Raw genomic sequence first — 19,570 nt, forward strand, 5'->3', positions numbered from 1 at the left:
TTGTGATTCTACAGACTTTTATAATTAGGCCCTACTTAAAAAATAAATAAATTAATTAAAAGATCTTTTGATATATTTATAAAAGAATATCAAACATATAACCTAGATTTTAAATTGATATAAAAAAAGCAGTTCCTACAGGACTATTCCGTATGCAGGCTATAGTGCTCAGACCAAATAAATTTCCTAATTTCCTTAGGCGTTATAATTTAGGATAATGTTAATTTTTTTGGCACTGGGTAAACACAATTGGCCAGCTTCGTTCTTTATGATAAAGTAGGAAAACAAAAATCAGTTCAAATTTAAAATTAATAATATTTTAAGTCTACCGAGATTAGACCAAACGTTAAATATTTATTAAGTTTTAGAACTACATTATATTTAATAAACAAGCTGCATAGCTTAACAAAACAGAAATACATAAAACTCTTGGTAAAAAGCAAATAAAAAAACTGAATATTTTTCCTTCCTAAGTTTCCTATTTTTGAATTTCGCCTTGTATATATATGTATATTTACATATTCTGTTTTTATTCGTCATTAAAAAATTTATGTAACTGCTTTTACTATTAATTAATAATCCCGATTTAAAAATTAAGTACATAACTTAAATGGAGACGCTACTCAATTTCCTATGATTATCCTAATAAATAGGCGCCTTTTTTATAAACCTTGAATAAATAATTTAATATAAATAGTGGACTATAAATAGAAATTTAAATTAATCTTAAAATCCAAATCATTCAATATTACTTTGGTGCGACAGATAAAATAAAGGATGTATGCAATGACATTAGCTGCAATACAAAATTCGTAAAACAGTAAGACAGACAAAATAGTCTTGGAGCTCCATGTCACAGCAGCAATACCTCAATTTAAGTTATAAAAAATTATTAATGTTTTTAGAAGTAAAAAATTTTAAATATATTTTTTTATATATATTATGTATGATATGATATGCATATTATATATGCCGGAAATCTCATTGTACAAGCAATCCTAATTAAAATATTCAAACGTAAACTTTGGGAAAATAGATATAGATCAGTATGATACTTTGAAAATTATACATTACAGGTACTTAAGATCCGAACAATTAAAAGATCAGCAATAGCAGCTGCTAAGCTACTAGCACCTGTTGATACGTATTATAGTAGACCTGTGCAAAAAGGAGTGCAAATTTACGAATATACTGATTTTTAACACAAAATAAATAATTCTGATGCCTAATCCTTTAGGGTTAACTCCACTCTCTTTTCAGCACAGCTTTTTTCACTAACTTTAAAAACTACTGCGTAGACGTAACATGAAGGGTCAAGGGAACAAAGCAGGTAAGTCAATTGTTCAAGAAACTGAGAAAAACATAATTTAATGTTAAAAACGGTACAAAATCAGTATGAGAGCTTATTAAAAGACTGCTTATAAAAATAACTACAGTATTATGTTCTAAGAAAGTAAAAAGCGAGTTTCCATGATGTCGGTTGGATCCAGATTGATCCAGACCTGAAAAAAAAACCACATCAATGAAAGGTGATTTAATAAATTATATTTTAACTTGCATTAAATTAGTCATGGGGTAGATTGAGAAAGAACTTGACAGCAGAGGGGCTACAAAACTTCAATAAACTTTGCAAATCGTTGAATTTGGCTCTGGAAATTGGCAGGAGGCCTTAAAAAATAAGATTTTGTTAAAACTAAGTAATATTTATTTATCTAGCTAGTTTGAAAAGTAATATTTTTCCACGCGATGCTTGTAAAAAAATATAATATTTAATAGAACATATTATTGTAAGCTAAAGAGGAAGGCTCAAACAACCCCTTTGGTAATGATTGACTATGCCGCGGTGCTCTAATAATGCCTGTCAGCATTTCTCCAAAGTACGTCTTGCGATATTGTAACAAACGGCTATGGCTAGAAGAAGCTTGTATGACTTTGATAGGCTGCGTTTTAAAAGGGTATTTAGCGGCATACTTTGATAGCAACATTGTCTTCCAATCCAATACAATTCTTTTAGTAACACTGACCACAGTAAAAGGGGTTGGTTTCGATCGTGATAATTTCACCGTTTCTTCGAAATCTTTTGGTATTTCCATTGGTGCTTTTATGCTCCATAGACCAACATTTTTATCGCTCTCTAAGTATGAGTGTCCACGTATAGGAAATGTAATTTTAATGTCTGTGAGACCATGGATGCGATTGTTCGGTAAGTACCTAATGAATGAATCTTTATATCGTGTAGTTTTTGTTCTGCCCTCCTGCAGGATCACTTCGTTCGGTCCTTTTTTGGCAACACTTTCATCGTACACGTAAAAAATTGACTCACCAGTTGCAAGAACGTAGACATTAAAGGAGTATATAGAAAGTTGACGTTTATAATATACATCGTTGGTAGCTATCTGCGGCAGGGGGCGAAATCTATGCAAATAGCTTCTTTCTTTTTATTTTTTCTTGCCTGGATTTTGGCTTTCTTCTTATGGTTGTAAAAACATTCCGCCCTGTTCTTATGAAGAATATTGTTTGTTGTTAGCTGTTGAATTTGTTGTTTATCAGTTTCCGCAGATAAAGCTTTAACTTTTGCTGTATATTCATCACAAGTTGCACAAGTGTCCGTGCGGGGATAAATTCTTCAAGAGAACATGTCATGTTCTCTTGAAGAATTTAATCACGAGTCTAACTATTAATTTTTTTATATCCACGTCGTTACTGAGAAGACAATATAGGAAACATAAATTCCGTTATAAGTTAAGACATTTGCATCACATCTTCTTCCCAACTAATTTGTCGTATTTTTTTATTTATTTTAGGGAAATGCGAGAAGAAAAGCGGAAACTTTAATGTCATTTATAAATCAAGCTTTTTTTATTGTTTACATATTCTTCTCATCAAACTACCTCATCTTACAATTATAAATTTCCATTTCTATTAATATCTGAAATGTCCCGCGTTGTAATGCGTTTTAATCTGTTATACTTTCATTGATTTTCATTTTCAACTAACTCAAATTACAAATGTGTAATCGTATAAATGCTGTTTTATTAATGTTTTTTAAATTACTATTTACATATAACGAAATAAAGAAAATGACTTAATAGGAAAAGAGAATTCCGAAAAATTACAAATTATTTATTTTTTAACTTTTAACTTACACTAAAATATTATCTTAAACTCTTATCTTCTTATTTTAGTGCTATGTCCACTTATGGTATCTATCAGCCGACTTTCAACTCTTCTTTATTGGCTTATTCATTATGATAGGAATGGCTTGGCAGTATAAAAGGCGCTTTAACATGGTGTTAATGTGTATGATTTTTTTAAATGTCTTATTTCTAGCTTTGCCATTATACACCAAGCTACGATTTCCAAATTACGACCCGTAAGTTAACTTATATAGTATGTCCAAGATAAGGATGTCTATCATGAGGTTCTTGAAAAATAAAAGATATACGAGGGTGGTTAAATTAGAGAAAAGTTGCGTATTTTCAAGCCGAACAATATGCCGTTTAGAAACTTTTAAAATTTCCAGTACTTTCGAAGATATGCCTAAAAAACCTAAATTTGCTAAAAAATAAATATTTAAATAGATATGGAAATAAAAGACACTTTCTCATGGCCATTCACTAAAACAGTGTCGAAAGATTTTCCGTATGACGTTTCGTTTCGGATGTATTTTCTTATATGATGCGTAAAAAAAGTATACCCTGTTATAAATAGGATATCTTATTACGAGCACAACGATATATGACATAATATGATTGTGCAATATCTAAATTAGGAAAAATGTGTTTTTATTAAATTCTGAGCTTTTGGTGTAGGAGTAGGCGGTGAAATGATGGCGCTACGAAAATGTCAAAATAATTTTATTGAAATAATAAAATTGATTTATTAAAATTTTATATCCCATGTTACGCCAACGCCGTTAAATCTTCGTATCTCTTTTGTTTTCTAAGATCCCCATGATAGACATATTTATCTTGGTTGCCCGGTGTAATCTAAAGGTATGCAATAATTACAAATTAATATTTTTTTAGTGAACATCTTGAATATGAGACACATTCCAAACTCATCACTTATTTTATGGGTGTAATGTTTGGATTCTATTTTAGATGTCAAAGACATAAACCTTTTATTTTTAATAGGGTAAGTATTAAAAAACTTTATTCAATATCAATTATGTATTAAAAAAGTTAATTTATATAAATGATTTTATTTAAAAAGCACCGGTATATACGAAGAATCATATAATAAGTAATGATCAGTATTTAGTTTCATTGAATATTATAACTTTTAGATCTAAAAATAAATATCACGGTTTTGAGTTATATACAACCCAAATATAATATTTCAGCAAAGTTAAAATAATAGCAAAAAAGTAATAAATAACCATACATCAAGTAAATAATCTCACATATATTCGGTACAATAATAATAAATCAAATTCTTGATAAAAGAAATATATAGGTAAGATTGGAAAGTTTTAATGAATAATAGAAGAAATCTACAATTTAAATATTAGTTTTTGATGAAAAATTATATTTTTTAACTTATATCTCATCTTTTATTATCTTATAACAAATATGTATATAATCGATCAAAATCTTTAAATAATGCTTAGAACATACCAAATATTATCTATTACCGAAATGCGACGAAATCAATAAATGGCATAACTTAATTGGACACCATCTTTTTCCATTTTAAAAAGGTTTTTTGTACTTAAACAATGCTATCAAAAGAGTGAAAAGGATTTTCCTATTCAAATTATTTGTTTTTATTATATATAGTATGTAATGAATATTCCTAAGAAAATATAATTTTTAAAATATTATTAAATCAAAAACTATAAAAGCTTCATGTTGAAAATATTCGGTAAATATTTCATGAAACAACTGTAAAATATTGCTAGGCTGAGTTAAAAAATGGCACCTTATGGAATATTTTAAGTGAATAATGTATCACAAAGGATAAAAGCGCAACTTTTTATTGAAATAAATAATTCTATTTTTTAACAAAAGTTTATTTAGCAATTGACATGGTTAAATTTAGAGGTTAATAGTTTTAATTAAACAATTAATTTTGCATGGCACAAAGTATTCTGACATAAATTTAATTTCAGTAATGCGAATGTGCTTGTCAGCTACACTATCTAAAATTCTAAAATATACTGAAACTTATCTAAAACAAATACAGTGTGTATCAGCCAAATGGAATAAATGCAATAAATAATAACAAACTCATTTTAATTTAGTTTCTGGGTGTCCTAATTTAAAATCCTTGTAAATGCTAAAAGTTGCGATATTTCTTTATATATTGTGGCATGTTATTTGTATATTCGGTTAGTTTATTAACTTATATCACCTAAATAGGACAATTACTAACGACCATGCCAAGGACGGGATTTTAAACGAAAACCTCATGATTACATGCCAGGATCTTTACAGTAGTCTTAGCACGTTACTGTTTCAATTTTCGTAGAAGATTTTCATGTTTGCTTTTTTAATTTTTCATATTTTTGCTAAAATTGTTACATCTTACAAGAATTACTTTAATAGAGATGCAAAAGTCGAGTAAGCGGTCCCAGATAAATCGCATGAATGAAAGTATTCTAGATAAAAGTATATAATTGTATGCTTGTAAACCTAAACGCAATTAATAGCAGCTAAATAATGAATAAAATAGCTAATAGCATACAAATAAATGGAAACATAACTCTGCGTTCTATGCTAATTTAAAGGTAATATTAATAATTCTCTTACTCAAAATAATATTGCTTGCTAACGTGGGATGATAATAGCGGACTGTCGTATTTGGGTTATTTAAATTCAAATTCTAATTTAAAAAGTAGCTTTATTGCCCTAAGCAGAGCTATTGACAAAGACTTATTTAATCTAAGTCAGTATAACTTAATAATAAAGTATAATACGCTTTAGTAACTAATAATCTTTTCAAATCTAATATAATAGTTTCTTATTCGAAGAGGATGAATTATGTTATATTCTAATTATGCACATTTTAAAAGGTGTAAAATTTATTAATCTTTGCTGATTCATTTACTATTGAATTTTACCCTAATTTATTTTTAGGTTTCTAATATAGTCGTGTGGATTATAACTTTATCAGCTATGTTCACTTGTACTGTAGTGCTTCATGAAGTATATAGCAATGACTCAAGTCATATTGGTAAATCATTATGTGATGTGTTTATAAAACCATTTTGGTGTCTTGGTTTAACTTTTATTACATATTCGTCTATTTATGGACATGGAGGTAGGTAATTTATAATTTTATTTATTTTTCCTTTAAATATTTTGAAATAAATTATAAATATAACAGTTTATCGGGCTATAAAACACAAATATCGTGAATTTTAGTTAGCAGCTGGACAAAAGTGTTTTACTCTGAAAGAAAGTCTTTGAAAGAAAATAACTAGAGAATACTTTATTTAAGATTACACTGCATACCTAACTACCTGTGATTAGTACATAATTTATTACCATTGTTTTTCTTTTAAAAAATATGCAGTTTAAGTTTTTGCAAAGAAAGTATGTTACAATAGTTAGAGTTCCATCACGCACTTTAACTTACGATTGTGGATATTGAAATACCTACGATTGAAACATCTAAATTAATTGCTGAAATTTAATGCTGCATGGGTAAAATTGAGAAAAATGGGGTAATTAAATGAAATCTTTCTGCTTGGATTATCTTAGGGTAACGATGATACTGCAAGAGGTTCACTTATTCTTAACAGGAGCAACTAGCAAAAATTTTGAAGGTATTGGAAAACTTTCATTTAAACTTTTCATTATAAGATTTAAACATAAATCTATTTATGAGACCTGATGCACTATTGTGTACTGTTTGTGCTTAACTAGAAGATCTCTTTGTTATTTTCTCAACTTATTTTTTCTTATTTAGAGCTTTCTAAACAAACTGAGTGTCTTTTATTACGTAATTTTACATAGATAATACACAATAGTCCGTATTTATAAAACTGAAACATTTACTTTGAAGTAAAAGGTACAAGCAAAAAGTAGAAGTAAAAGGTTTTGCTCTAAATCGTATTCATAATCTCTACCTCTTCCTTGCAAGCAAATGCTTCGGGAAAATAAAGTAAAAGGTACAGAGATTAGCGATTTCGACAAGACATGACTTGCAGCGTGCAGTCAACGCGTATGTGGTCTGTAACTGATGGGGTTGATCTCATTTGTTTCATAATCAAAAGCAGTTCGCACGTCAAATTGATGTAAAAAAGATCCATCTAACTTATTTGTGCAACTATTTTAAAGTGAATAAAATATTTAAAATGTCTGACACCGATATTGAACAGGAAGTTACCGAAGATGCCCCTAACGAGATGATGTTTATCGCTGAAAAAGTCCAGGCATTTTCGGAGATTCTCGAGAAATCTCAAGTTCAAGCGATGAAAAAAAAGAAAACTGCTGCATTAACTGATATGGTTAAGGAATACGTTACTTTATTTGGCAAGGAGATGGATATTAAAGCTTTTATGAAAAAAGTGAACAATATGAAAACGCGACTGAAAAATAAAACTGACAAAAATAAAACAGGGAACAAGCCCATTCGTCTTTTGTCCTGGGAGAAAGTTATGTTAAATGCTATGGATGCGGACATAAATCCTGTACTAAGTCGGGTACCAGGTGAGAAATAGATTCAGGTCTTTATTATTACCTTGTAGGTACTTATCATGCATGTATATTTTTATTAGGGGCTCTTGCAATTGGCGTGGCAAGTCAACTTTCTTTACCTACTTCAAAGGATGACATTATGGTGGAAAATGATGCTCATCAGATGATTATGCCTCAAGTAGTAGCTAACAAAAAGCGATCCTACACATCGGTTGAAGAGGTTGCTGCAAAAAAAATTCCTGGGAAGTCTACCTTTGTCTGACGAGACGAGGCAGTTAACGACAACCCAGCTTCAACGATTAGTTTTAGTTGAACAACTGAAAGTTGCTCGTCTCCAACAACAATATTACTCTGCCAAGCTAAAAAATTTAAACGAGGCATCAAACGAAAAAGCCCCGCAAGAGTATGTTGTTGTTGGAGATAATATTTACCAAAACTTCTAAAAATAGACGTATATGTAAAATGTATCATTTATAACAAAAAAAATTATTAAACGCTTTTTTCCAGTTCCAACGTGTAAGTTTATTTTTAGTTTAAGTAAATACATGTTTGTACGTTTGAAGTAAACAACATATACATAGCATTACATGAAAGTTTTAATCCTAATTATACAGCTATATTGTTATTGGTAATAAGACGATTTGGAATTCCTCTCGCCGCCTTTGTCCTTGTGCGCGAATAGCATCTACATTATCATCCTCTATAAATGGCAAGTCCTGTTCTTCTTCTTCGTCATTTTCTTGAAAATCTTCATCTCTTAATTTCTTAGCTATATTGTGCAACACAGCACACGCAATTATAACTTTTGGAATACTAGTCAGTTTTAATCTGCATCCATACTTCAGGATAGGAAATCGCCGGTCTACTTGCCCAAAAGACTCTCTGATATTCCTCGTGGGGGTCGGTGTAAGGAGTCATAAGACATGACATTATACCATACCCACTGTTTCCTAGAAGAATAGTGTTTCTTGTCTTTTTCATGGTTTCACACACTGCCGAATTTTTTCATATACGAGCATCAATTTTGAGACCGCTTTTTTTCAACTCACATATTACAGATATTGTCAAACGTAGCTACAGAATGCTAGGTTTTGTAATACGTAACTCTCATAATTTTAATAATATCCTCAGCCTAAAAATCTTATTCTTCTCATATGTCAGATCCATACTTGAGTATGCTTCTCAAGTTTGGTCCCCTTACTACCAAAACCATATAAATGAGATTGAGAGTATACAGAGAAAATTTCTAAAATTTCTTTGCTATAAATGCGATGGAGTGTACCCAGAAATCGGTTTTCCACATGCACGGTTACTGGAAAGATTTTTCTTTCATTATTTAGAAGATAGAAGAAAATCTGCTGATTTGCAGTTTCTATATAAATTAGTGAACAACTTAATCTGACTGGGTTGCTCCACGAGATTCGAAATCTATGCCAAGAAAGTAATTTGCCAACCACACCACATTTCCTCCTCAAATCTAAACAACATCTTGAAATCTGACTCACGAGGTGTAAATCTTGGTTTGTAGTATTTTCTTGTACGTAAATGCACCACATTAGCCATAACTAACACAATACTGCGACTAAATCAACCAAAGATCACTTAAACAAGCCCTTACAAATAGATTTTATTAAATGAAATGCACAAATTTTAAGATGCAGGCTCTAAGATGCCGGGGCAACTAATGATAAAATGAGAAAAGTTGCTGTAACCTAGATTCCTTTTTTTAGAGGCAAATCCTTTAGTTTTTAAGCAAATGCTTCTTTTTATGAATAAGAAAAAGTGAACACCTTTTACTTTGCAGAAGCGAGACCTTTTCCTTCACTTTTTTTTATGCATATACTTTGAAGGAATTGCTTTATTTTTTGAAAGCAAAAGGTAAAACTTTTTTTTATAAATATGGACTATTAATTTCAATTTACTAACTTCTGCAAAACAAGATGCAGTCTAGCTTTAAAGAAGCTACTCCACTACTAATAAATATTTGGAATAATCCAATTTAAGAAGAGTAATGTTATCCAATACAATATTCAGATTAACCTTAAGAAAATTTTTTAGAGCCAAAAATGATATATGATATTTGATTTAATAGGGTTAAGTTGAAGTTTGTGCTTTAAATCAAATTGTTCCAGTAAATTAATATTTTGATTAATTAGTACAGATACATTTTGGTAATCGCTATGGTTCAAGTGAAAACAGAATCTGCAAAAGCCTGTATTTTAAAACCTTAAGTATATCAGAGGTATAAATAATAATAATTTTAAAAGGTTACTGGAAAATATTTTTTGAGATCTCTTTTTAAAATAAGAATTTATAAGCTGTACTGACTGATATAAAAAGCCACAAGTACTTGTACTGTTAACCATTTTATGTCAATTGCTGTTATTATGTCATCGTTAAGGCTAGCCAAAGCAACGGTTTAATATTTTGACATTAGTTTAATAGAATTACTATTATAATTTTAGGAGCACTAGCCATAATTAAATATTATTTTTAAAGAGGAAGATACTTTTTTAAAAGAACGTCTTTTCTCTCCAAAATAAAATGCCAGTTGTGTTTCAAGAGAAATGTATTTCGATAACTCATGATTGAACTCATGATCATCGGACTTATTAAAAGATCTTACTGCTACATATCATTTTATACCTTAAACTACATATTTGTTAATCCAGAAGTTCATTGCTTGAAGAAGTCCTAATAAAAATTTTTTGTGTAGAATTTTTCGAGCAATGAGTATCTTCTCTTCGTAAGATCTTCAAAAATGGCACGTCAGAGTACCTGAGAAGTTATTTGGCTGATATGGCTTGCTTGTTTTTAATGTTTGAAATAATTCTACCCAAAATTGTGGTTTGATCACTTGTTTTATTGCCTTTTTTATTAACGATAAATGCAAAGTGTAGATCTTAAACAGTGCAAAGCACCTGCAATTTTTTTTTTTTTAAAGAGCATATCTGATTAGTTTTAGAAGATTGATTATCGTTCATATTAATAATTGACTTCACATTTCTCAATACGCTCACAAAAAGATGATAGTATTATGAAAATGTAAATACGTTAATTATTCTGCTAGTTTTTGTACAATTTTATTAGTATTCTGTAGTTAAAGTTGATTCGTAGGGTTTCTTTAGGGTTCTACTTACGTTTGGTTTATTATTTTCATCTATAGTGCTTAGTTTTTAAGTAGTTCATCTTGTTTGAGAGCCCCATTTTGGCCCCAATTTCGGTTATTTAGGTTATATTATTGTAAATCCCTGTAGTTCTAATTTTCTAGAATTTGTATACTTGCTTGCTTTGACTGTCAGTATTCTCCTAAAATTATTGGTCTCATTGGGCAAAAACAATGAAGATAATTCTAAATATTTCGAAACTGTTCCATCGGGTTTTAAAAAGGACGCGCTTCGTGACAAATCATTCAGTTTTAATTGTTTAGTCAGTTTTTACCTTGGAAACAATTAAACGACAGTCAAGGCGAGTTAGGTTAGTGTTTTTAACGTTGACAATAAAAGTGTGTTCCGGAATTTCGTTACAATATGATGGTTTTCAAACTAAGTTTGGAAAAAATCTTCTCCTCCTAAATGTAATACGTCACTTTTAAAATAATAATAAGTATACAGGGTGGCGCATCGAAAGTGAAACAGACGCATTGACTGGCAGTTCATTTTTCAAGTCCTATCGATTTTGTTTTTTGAAGGGGATACAAGTTTGATGAAAAATCCCTAAAATCTTAAATCAAAAAGAAAATCAAGTAATACCTTATTTTAGACGTCATTCAATACCCTTTAAAATGATGTAAAATTCATGTACTTTAATTCATTAGTTTTGGAGATTTATTGATGTAAAGCTTAAATAAAACTAATACGTCATCATCGTTAGTGGAGGTCCATACATTTGGTAGGCAAATAGTTTAAAGATAAAGAATGAACTGAGTCGTCAGGCAAGTAAATGTTGAAAACGACCACTATGACTCTTTATGCAGTAATAAAGATTTTCAAAACGTTGCCATATATTTTGCAATGTTTGAGGAGTAATTTGAAGGCACTCAATCATAATTCTTTTGCGCAAGTCTTGTAACGATGTTGGCTGAGTAACATAGATTTTGCTTCTTAAGTGACCTTACAAAAAGAAATCCAAAGGTGATAAATCTGGCGATCTTGGGGGCCGTTTAATCGCACTACACGATCCATCGATGTGGAAACGTCTGAATTGTCGAACATTTAATGCGTAATGTAGTGGGACACCATCATGTTATATACTTAATGTAGGATCAACATTAACTTGGCCTAAAACCCCTACTTCTATTGCGTCGTCCCTCATGCGATTTTTAATGTTGCGTTTTTTATAAATACAATTCAAGAACATATTTTTGATGCACGTTACGTTACTGTTCTTGTGTCGTTTATTTCCTAAAAATATTTCGATAATTTCAACTTTTTGTACATGGTTAATTTATGTATTAAGCAAAAAAGGTACTTTAACAACAAAGTTTGATCAAATTAATTACAAACTATGTACTAAATTATAGATAAAGGATAATCAAAAACAAGATTTTTCTTCTGGAAGATTTTAACGCTACATTTGGTTTAGTTAAGCTTTGTCCAATCTTTATTAAAAAGTCTAGTAGATAGATAATTCCCGTAATGCATTGTTCTCAAAAAGTTTAATATATGGTATATCGTTAATATTTTGAGTTTTTTTGTCAAACACATTAAAATTTATTTACAAATAAGAATTTTGAATTTGTAGGTATCATAAACTGGTTCTTAAGCACAGCCTTCATGCAAGTGATAAGTAAATTAACATTTTGCGTCTATATCCTGCATATGCCAGTCATAGTATTTTGGATAGCCACCAGAAGAACGAGACATCATTTCTCCGACTTAAATTTGGTAAGGATTATGAAAATATATAATGATAATATATTTATTATCGTTAAAATTCAATTAACGCTGCTAAAATATCTAAAATTACAGTAAATAAAATAAATAAAATGCTTTGCGAAATAAAGACACATAATTATTTCTTTTAGTATTAAAAAATGCTTTAACTGATCCAGCAAGCTCATTGTGAATTACCATAGCTTAGGTAGAAGAAGAGAATAAAAAAGTTTTTAATTTTAAGTTTTCGTAACTATATAACTGGTAGCACTGGTAACAATTTAAAACAGCATTTAGTTATTTAAATTTATGGAAATTTTATCCCTATTCAAGCAGACTCACTTTTCATATAATCTTTGGGATATAAATGGCTAGGATTAGATTTAAAATACTGTTAATAAAGAGTAAAATTGTTTTGGGTAGTTAACTTCCTTTTAAAAAAAATAGATATAAAATAAATTTAAATATTTTCTTATATTTATCATGTATCTAAGGTATATTTTCACATATGCATGCGCATTTTATTTTTTAATGACAAACTATTTTTAGTTCTAGCCTATTTTGTCCATCAGTTCTTTCAATTCGTATTCAAAACAAATCATTAATTTATTATTATTTGTGGTATTCTGATTTTTGTTAATACTGAAATTTTGTCCATACTAAAAACTAAAAAGTATCTACATGTATTTCGATATTTCGTAAAATTAATTTCATCCCTTGTTTTGGTTCTGCTCCAATTTGTTTACTAGTTTTTGCCTATGTGATCACTTTTTATTAAATTTATTTTAACTTTTTAAATTTGAACTTTTTCCCTGTTGAAAAGCTGAGTTAAAATTAGTGAGTGAATCTCTCTCTATTACTATCGGTGGTATAGTCACTGTCAGACATAATTTACTTTGGATACTTGTCAAAACTGCTGCCTTTTACCTGTCACAACTATATTTTCACCTGCTATTTATATGGTTTGTCCGGCTCTTTAACTTGTTTCAGCAGGTTCCTTGACATAAGACCAAAGTACATATTATCTAGCGATGAAGAATGATTTTTTTAATTCCAAGGACAACATGCACAAAGAATTTATTCAAAGTACTATTGTGAGTGCTGTATTTTATCGACTACGCAAGTACTCGATCACTTGTGTAAAAAATTCCGCCCTTGCATGATAAACCACCAGCACATATTGCGGTAGCATCTACACAGAGAAAAAAATGGTTCCTATGCTCAGTCACTTACCATCCATACTTGATTTTCTGAATACTTTCTATTTTCAATATTACAAATGGGCCTAAAAAGAAACTATTTTCTGTCAATAAATGAGACACAATAACGAAATACAACATAAAAGCTGTAACCTAATTCCAAATAGATCGGGCCAACTTATGTAATACTTTTAATTGACACTATTTTCAATAATAAAGTTATTGAACAAATTTTTGTAAATTGATTGTTTAGACTAAACAAGTTAGTAGTAGCTTTAACTTAATCAAGTTTTGAGGGCCTTCTCCAAATATGTAACTTCTCTAAATGCTAGAATTTTTTCAGTTAATAGAATTGGAGATCTCAAGCATTCTAGATTATATGTATTAGTAAATGATCTTTGATTCTGTATTTGATCATATTGTTCAATTTTCCTTTATTACTTAAATTGGTAAATTATATTCCTGTGTTTCTTCTGGTCCTAATCCACATTCTTTTAATCATCATTATTGCAAGCACTTTTCGATCTAAAGTTTTTTTCTTATTTGTAGTGTTCAAATAATCTTATGTCCTATTTCATAATTTAATCTTAAAAATTTGCTTATGGTTATGTGCTAAGCCTAGAACTCGTCTTGTGACCTGATTATTCGAAAAATCTACGTTCAGTTCAATATCACCAGCTTTTATTCTTAAACTTAACAATTCTTGTTTTTAAGGTGCTTAAATAGCGATAATGTCTTTCCATAAAAGTTTTTATCCTATTAGATAATAAATCACTTGTATTTACTATACATATATTTAATTCAAAATAATCATCCATTCTCAAAGAGACTTAGATATATGACCAAAGGAAGAGAAAGTATACTCAAAGTCAAAGTCTCACAAATCAAGCGTCTATTTAAAAGGATCATCAGACCTAAATAAAATTATCAAAACTAAATATTAAGGAACAAATTAAAATATTCTGTTAATAAGCGTTTTGTTCCTTAATATTTAATTTTGATAATTTTATTTGGGTCTGATGATGCCCTAATGCGGCGAGACGCGTAACTTTTTAAGTAGACGCTTGCTTTGTGAGGCTTTGACTTTGACTATCATTTCTGTTCCTTTAGTTACATACATTTAAGTTGCCTAATTAATTTTATTTACATTTTTAGTTTTTTTATTATTGGGGTTATTTGGTCATAACTATTATGGTTTCGGTAATATGGACCCTTATGTTTGAATCACCCATAATAAATATGGAAAAACTGATATTTGGCAGTGGCAAGCCAAAGAAACCAGCCCCGAAAAATAAAGACGGTAGGTATATTAAAAATATACTTTCTAAATTAGAAAATTATTTATATAATTATATTCTTTGTAATTTTTATATATGAGGAAGAATTAAAAAGTAACACTATGAAGATGAGATCAAATCACAAAAACACGGTTATGTTGAAAAATCTGGGTCTAATTTTCTATTTTGTCCTGATGGTCACCAAACGGCCTAGATATTTTTTATAGCACGAAATTAAGTCTGCAATTCCTAACTCATACTAAAGTTTTTCAGAATGAAAATCACATTTAGACGCATTTTCTAAGGGCTAATTCATGGTTAAATATTATCACGCGCATACTTTACGGTCGATTTTACTTTTGCTTGCAGCAAAGTAGGGAAGACCGGGGTTGGTTGTTACAATTTGAAGAAAAATACTTGTAATTTCATTTTATTGAAACTTTATGAAGATCTTCTAATAGTTTTATTTAGCTTATACTTTTCTGTAACTAACAAATAATGCAAAATAAATATATATCAAACACAAAATAAACTGTCAATGGTTATAACAAGTAATGACAACCAACCCCATAACGGGGTTGGTTGTTATATCCTTCGGGTTGGTTGTTACACCATTAAGCATCGTCATCTGAGTCACAGTTGATACATACAAAGAACAAATTGGCATCTACACAGTGGCTATGAGCCCATTGATGACATTTGGTACATCTGATTCATTCTTCACCCGGCTTTGATTTTTAATAAAGTCCAAAGCAAACCAAGCAAAAGGGGTCATCTTCATTACCACTCGATTCGCCTTCAGCAGGTTTTTTACATTTTTTTATTAATTTTCCTTTTGTGTTTCCTGTAAGATTCTTCTTAACGCTGATAATTTTACCTCTTGTTTCTTTTTTCTGGCATTTCGTTTTTCTTGTTCCAATTCAAGTTCTGTTTTGTTCGGAGTATCGGTTAGGATAGTGGCTTTGCGCCGTTTACGACCTCTGAAATTAGTTTTACGAATTCCAGTTTTTGGAAATGGACGTATATCGGAAGGGATAAAATAGAGCGTATTACTTTTGGTGTCCTGTGGACAATCAGGCCTCGGCGATATATCACGTGAATAACCAGGCTTCGGCGATATATCATGTGAACAACCAGGCTTCGGCGACTCAACTCTAGTTGGTATTTGGAGGATTTTAGGTTTGGAATTAGGGGCAAAAGACGGCGGGATATTTGAAGTAGTCAGGCGTTTTTAAGCCATCTCTGGAGGTTTCAATATTATTTATTGGCTTCTCTATAACAGTTTCTTCATTTCCGGGAGGATTATTATCATTTTCTTGGATAATAACAGGATCAGGGCGATCAGTTACAGAACTAGAGAGGAATTCATCATCATTAAAGATGTGCCTATTCAATGGATATATTCCTGCAACTCGAAAACCTGACTGACTATTCTTTGGTGTCGCTGCTAATGGTAGAGCATCACGCACAATACCAGGTATGTCGTAGATTGACATGGTTTTGCCGGGATTGTTTCTTAACCAGGAGTCGCACAAATTATTAATATATATCTTCAGTGGGCCATAGACGAACCTGTCTAAGGGCTGAAGTTTATGGGAACAGTGTGGAGGTAGAGATAAATTTATAACACCATTTTGCCTACAAATATCTATTCTTCTAATTAAAAGATGTGAGTCGTGATTGTCTAGGATTAACAAAACTGGTCGTTCTTTTGAACACCTTGTATGCTTTATGAAATGTTCAAGAAATTTGACGAAGTCCTCTTGGATCATCTAGCCTGATGTGTTTTTGCAGTTCCAATACATCCGCTCGGGCCATTTGCAACAAAATAACTTTTATAATTTTTTCTAGGGAAAACAAATATTGGAGGCACTATATTTCCACTAGCACTTACAGCCAGGGCTATTGTAACTAAAGCACCTTTTTCGGCAGAAGTCACACTCCCCACTTGTTTTACACCCTTATTCGCTATTATTCTGTCTGATTTTTGGACCGTAGTAATCCCCGTCTCATCTACGTTGTAAATATCCTGGCATTCAAATTTGTACCTATCCATGACTTCCCCCAATAGATAAAAAAATCTGTATACATTTTCCCGATTGAAGCTCGTTGCTCTGCTCAGACTGGTTGCTTCGGGAGTCCGCAAAGATAGCTTTGGATGACGCTTAAGAAATCCAGATAACCAGTCTCCTGAGGCCATTGAGTTTTCATGCCAAGCTTGACGAACTTCAACGTTGTTCTTAATAGCCAATTTAAATCCCAATCTTCGAACTTCTTTGGTTTACAGACCAAAATACATTTAACACTCTATTAAGTACTTCTCTAGCTCAGCTTCCATCGCATCAGATAAAATTTGACGGTTCCTTGTATAGCCAACCGTAGGATCCGGATCATTTAGCTCTATAAATTAAAAAAAAAAACTCATCCTGACGGTGTTTAAACAAACTGTAAAAGTAAACTTACCTTTATTTTTAATTTTTTGCAATATCTCTGTAGGGTCATGAAATTTACACCATATTGTTCAGCAACCATCCTAAGAGATCTTTTATTTTCCAATACTTCTTTTGCAGCACTACGAAAGGTGTCTAGTGGTATACGTCCCCTTTCGGTTTTTCTTTTGAAGTTTCTCATATTATCGCCTATCAAACAAGATAAAAACGTGTTACAACAATGTAACAAATTACCCCGTTGACGATGTGCCAACCAACCCCGTTCGTATATTTTAGCAAACGAAGCATCTCAAACCTAACCTTATTATTAATCAGAAGAAATGACCCGACATTAATATTACTTACATTTAGATGTATTTCCTTACGATATAGCAAATCTATTCCACTTACACAGGAAAAATGATAAAATAAATTCGCGGTAAACTAATAATTGCTTTTAAGGTTAGAAAACACATACACTGCATTTATCGAATAAATATGAGCAATGGAACAGCAGAACTACACTGGTCGGTTTACCGGCGCACAACGAATTAACAATTGATGTGATGGCGCTGCATCGATGTTGGCGCGCGATTTAAATTAAGTGTAACAACCAGCCCCTGTAACAACCAACCCCGGTCTCCCCTACTAAGACATGAGATTATTTGGCAATAATATACTGGTTCACGTATCTTCCACTAGAGAGCAGTAAAGTCGCTGAACTTACTTTTTTAACGACCCTCATAATGTTAAAATCTAAAAATAATTTATTTTGCAAATTAACACATAGCTTAATTAATTAATAAAACTAGTAATAATCATTTTATGAAATATTAGACGCTTGTCAACACTATTTCTGCATGTTCTTAAAACGTGAATCCTAATGCTTTTCCTTTATCGTAATCCAAATTACGTGGATTTTTATCTAGAGACATAAATTGTACATATTATACTGTTGCGACTCTACACCTGAAAATTTTTTAAGTTGTATAAACCGAAATCTTACATTTCTTAATAATTTTATCAATTTTTATACACTAATAAAATTTATACATACTTAATTAAAATAATTTTACAACGGATTTTATAACAGAAATTCATGATGGCAAGTAAAGAAGGATTTAAAAAGAGAGAATTTTTATGTAATAAGAACATTCATGTAGATAAAGGGAAGACAGATAACAGATAAATCCCACCTACAAAAATTCTTCCCACTCGCATCTATGCCCACTAATTTTACATTTCTTGGGATAGTCCGATAGCAAATGTTATGCAGTTTTGATTGCTAGCTGAATATAAAGAGTTTATATTTATTTAATAATAATTTACAGGTATAGAAGATTGTTTATTCTAATTATTTGTTTTTAATCAAACTTTCATTTACAGAAAAACCTACGGAACATAATGGAAAGCATCTAATTACGGTTACTCACAAGGCACCCGAAGAAAATGGATATTGTTAAGTAATCTAGATTTAGAATGATTTAGATCTGATAAAAATATATATTTTAAGATTATTACTTTAACTAGCTATGATAACTACTTTTTTGTTCATGGTAATATTACTGACCTTTGCATATATGTATGTAGTTACTTTTTAGTTTTGTTGTATAAGAAGTATTATTGCAATTTTTGTATGTATCCTAATGATTTATATTGCTTAAATATAAAATCTATACTGGACACAGCATAGCTTTTTATCAGTATCTAGCCATCATAAGGGTCCCCCTGAAACTGCGTTTACATCATTTTTGGTGTGGAAAATGTCAAGAGCACGAAAAAAAAACGACCTAAAAATGTACACATAAGATTTTACGTATAACTGTTCTAAGATAATTCCACAATCTAAGAAATAATAAAGAAATAAAGGAAACACTATTTAATATCTACATTGCATTTTAAGCCAAACACATGATATTAGGTATGTATAGATTTTTTTACCTAAACACCAATTTTTAAACATATGTAATTACAATAGCTCTATTTTTGAGGCTTAATCAATGTTTTTAAATGACAACCAAATGGAAACAATTACTTTTTATATGTAGATTTTTTTTCTAAAATCTCTTAAAAATAACTTCACAGAAAATAATTAAAACAAATCTCAAAATAAAGCTAGTATAAAAATTTCAATGTCAAAAGGAA

General features: G+C 30.5%; 1 protein-coding gene across 1 annotated transcript in view; it reads left to right on the forward strand.

Annotated features, from left to right (window-relative positions):
* The window catches only part of LOC126741540 (nose resistant to fluoxetine protein 6-like), a 38,670-nt gene extending 19,562 nt beyond the window's left edge, over positions 1 to 19,108 (forward strand). Inside the window, exons 8-13 of the mRNA XM_050447997.1 lie at positions 3,186 to 3,373; positions 4,029 to 4,137; positions 6,081 to 6,264; positions 12,390 to 12,532; positions 14,875 to 15,019; positions 18,812 to 19,108. Of these exons, the coding sequence (XP_050303954.1) occupies positions 3,186 to 3,373; positions 4,029 to 4,137; positions 6,081 to 6,264; positions 12,390 to 12,532; positions 14,875 to 15,019; positions 18,812 to 18,888 (846 nt within the window). The 3' untranslated portion in view covers positions 18,889 to 19,108. The remainder of the gene's footprint in view (positions 1 to 3,185; positions 3,374 to 4,028; positions 4,138 to 6,080; positions 6,265 to 12,389; positions 12,533 to 14,874; positions 15,020 to 18,811) is intronic.
* Positions 19,109 to 19,570: the final 462 nt, after the last annotated feature.

Source organism: Anthonomus grandis, chromosome 10 (assembly GCF_022605725.1).
Source record: "Anthonomus grandis grandis chromosome 10, icAntGran1.3, whole genome shotgun sequence".
Classification (NCBI taxonomy): Eukaryota; Metazoa; Arthropoda; class Insecta; order Coleoptera; family Curculionidae; genus Anthonomus; species Anthonomus grandis.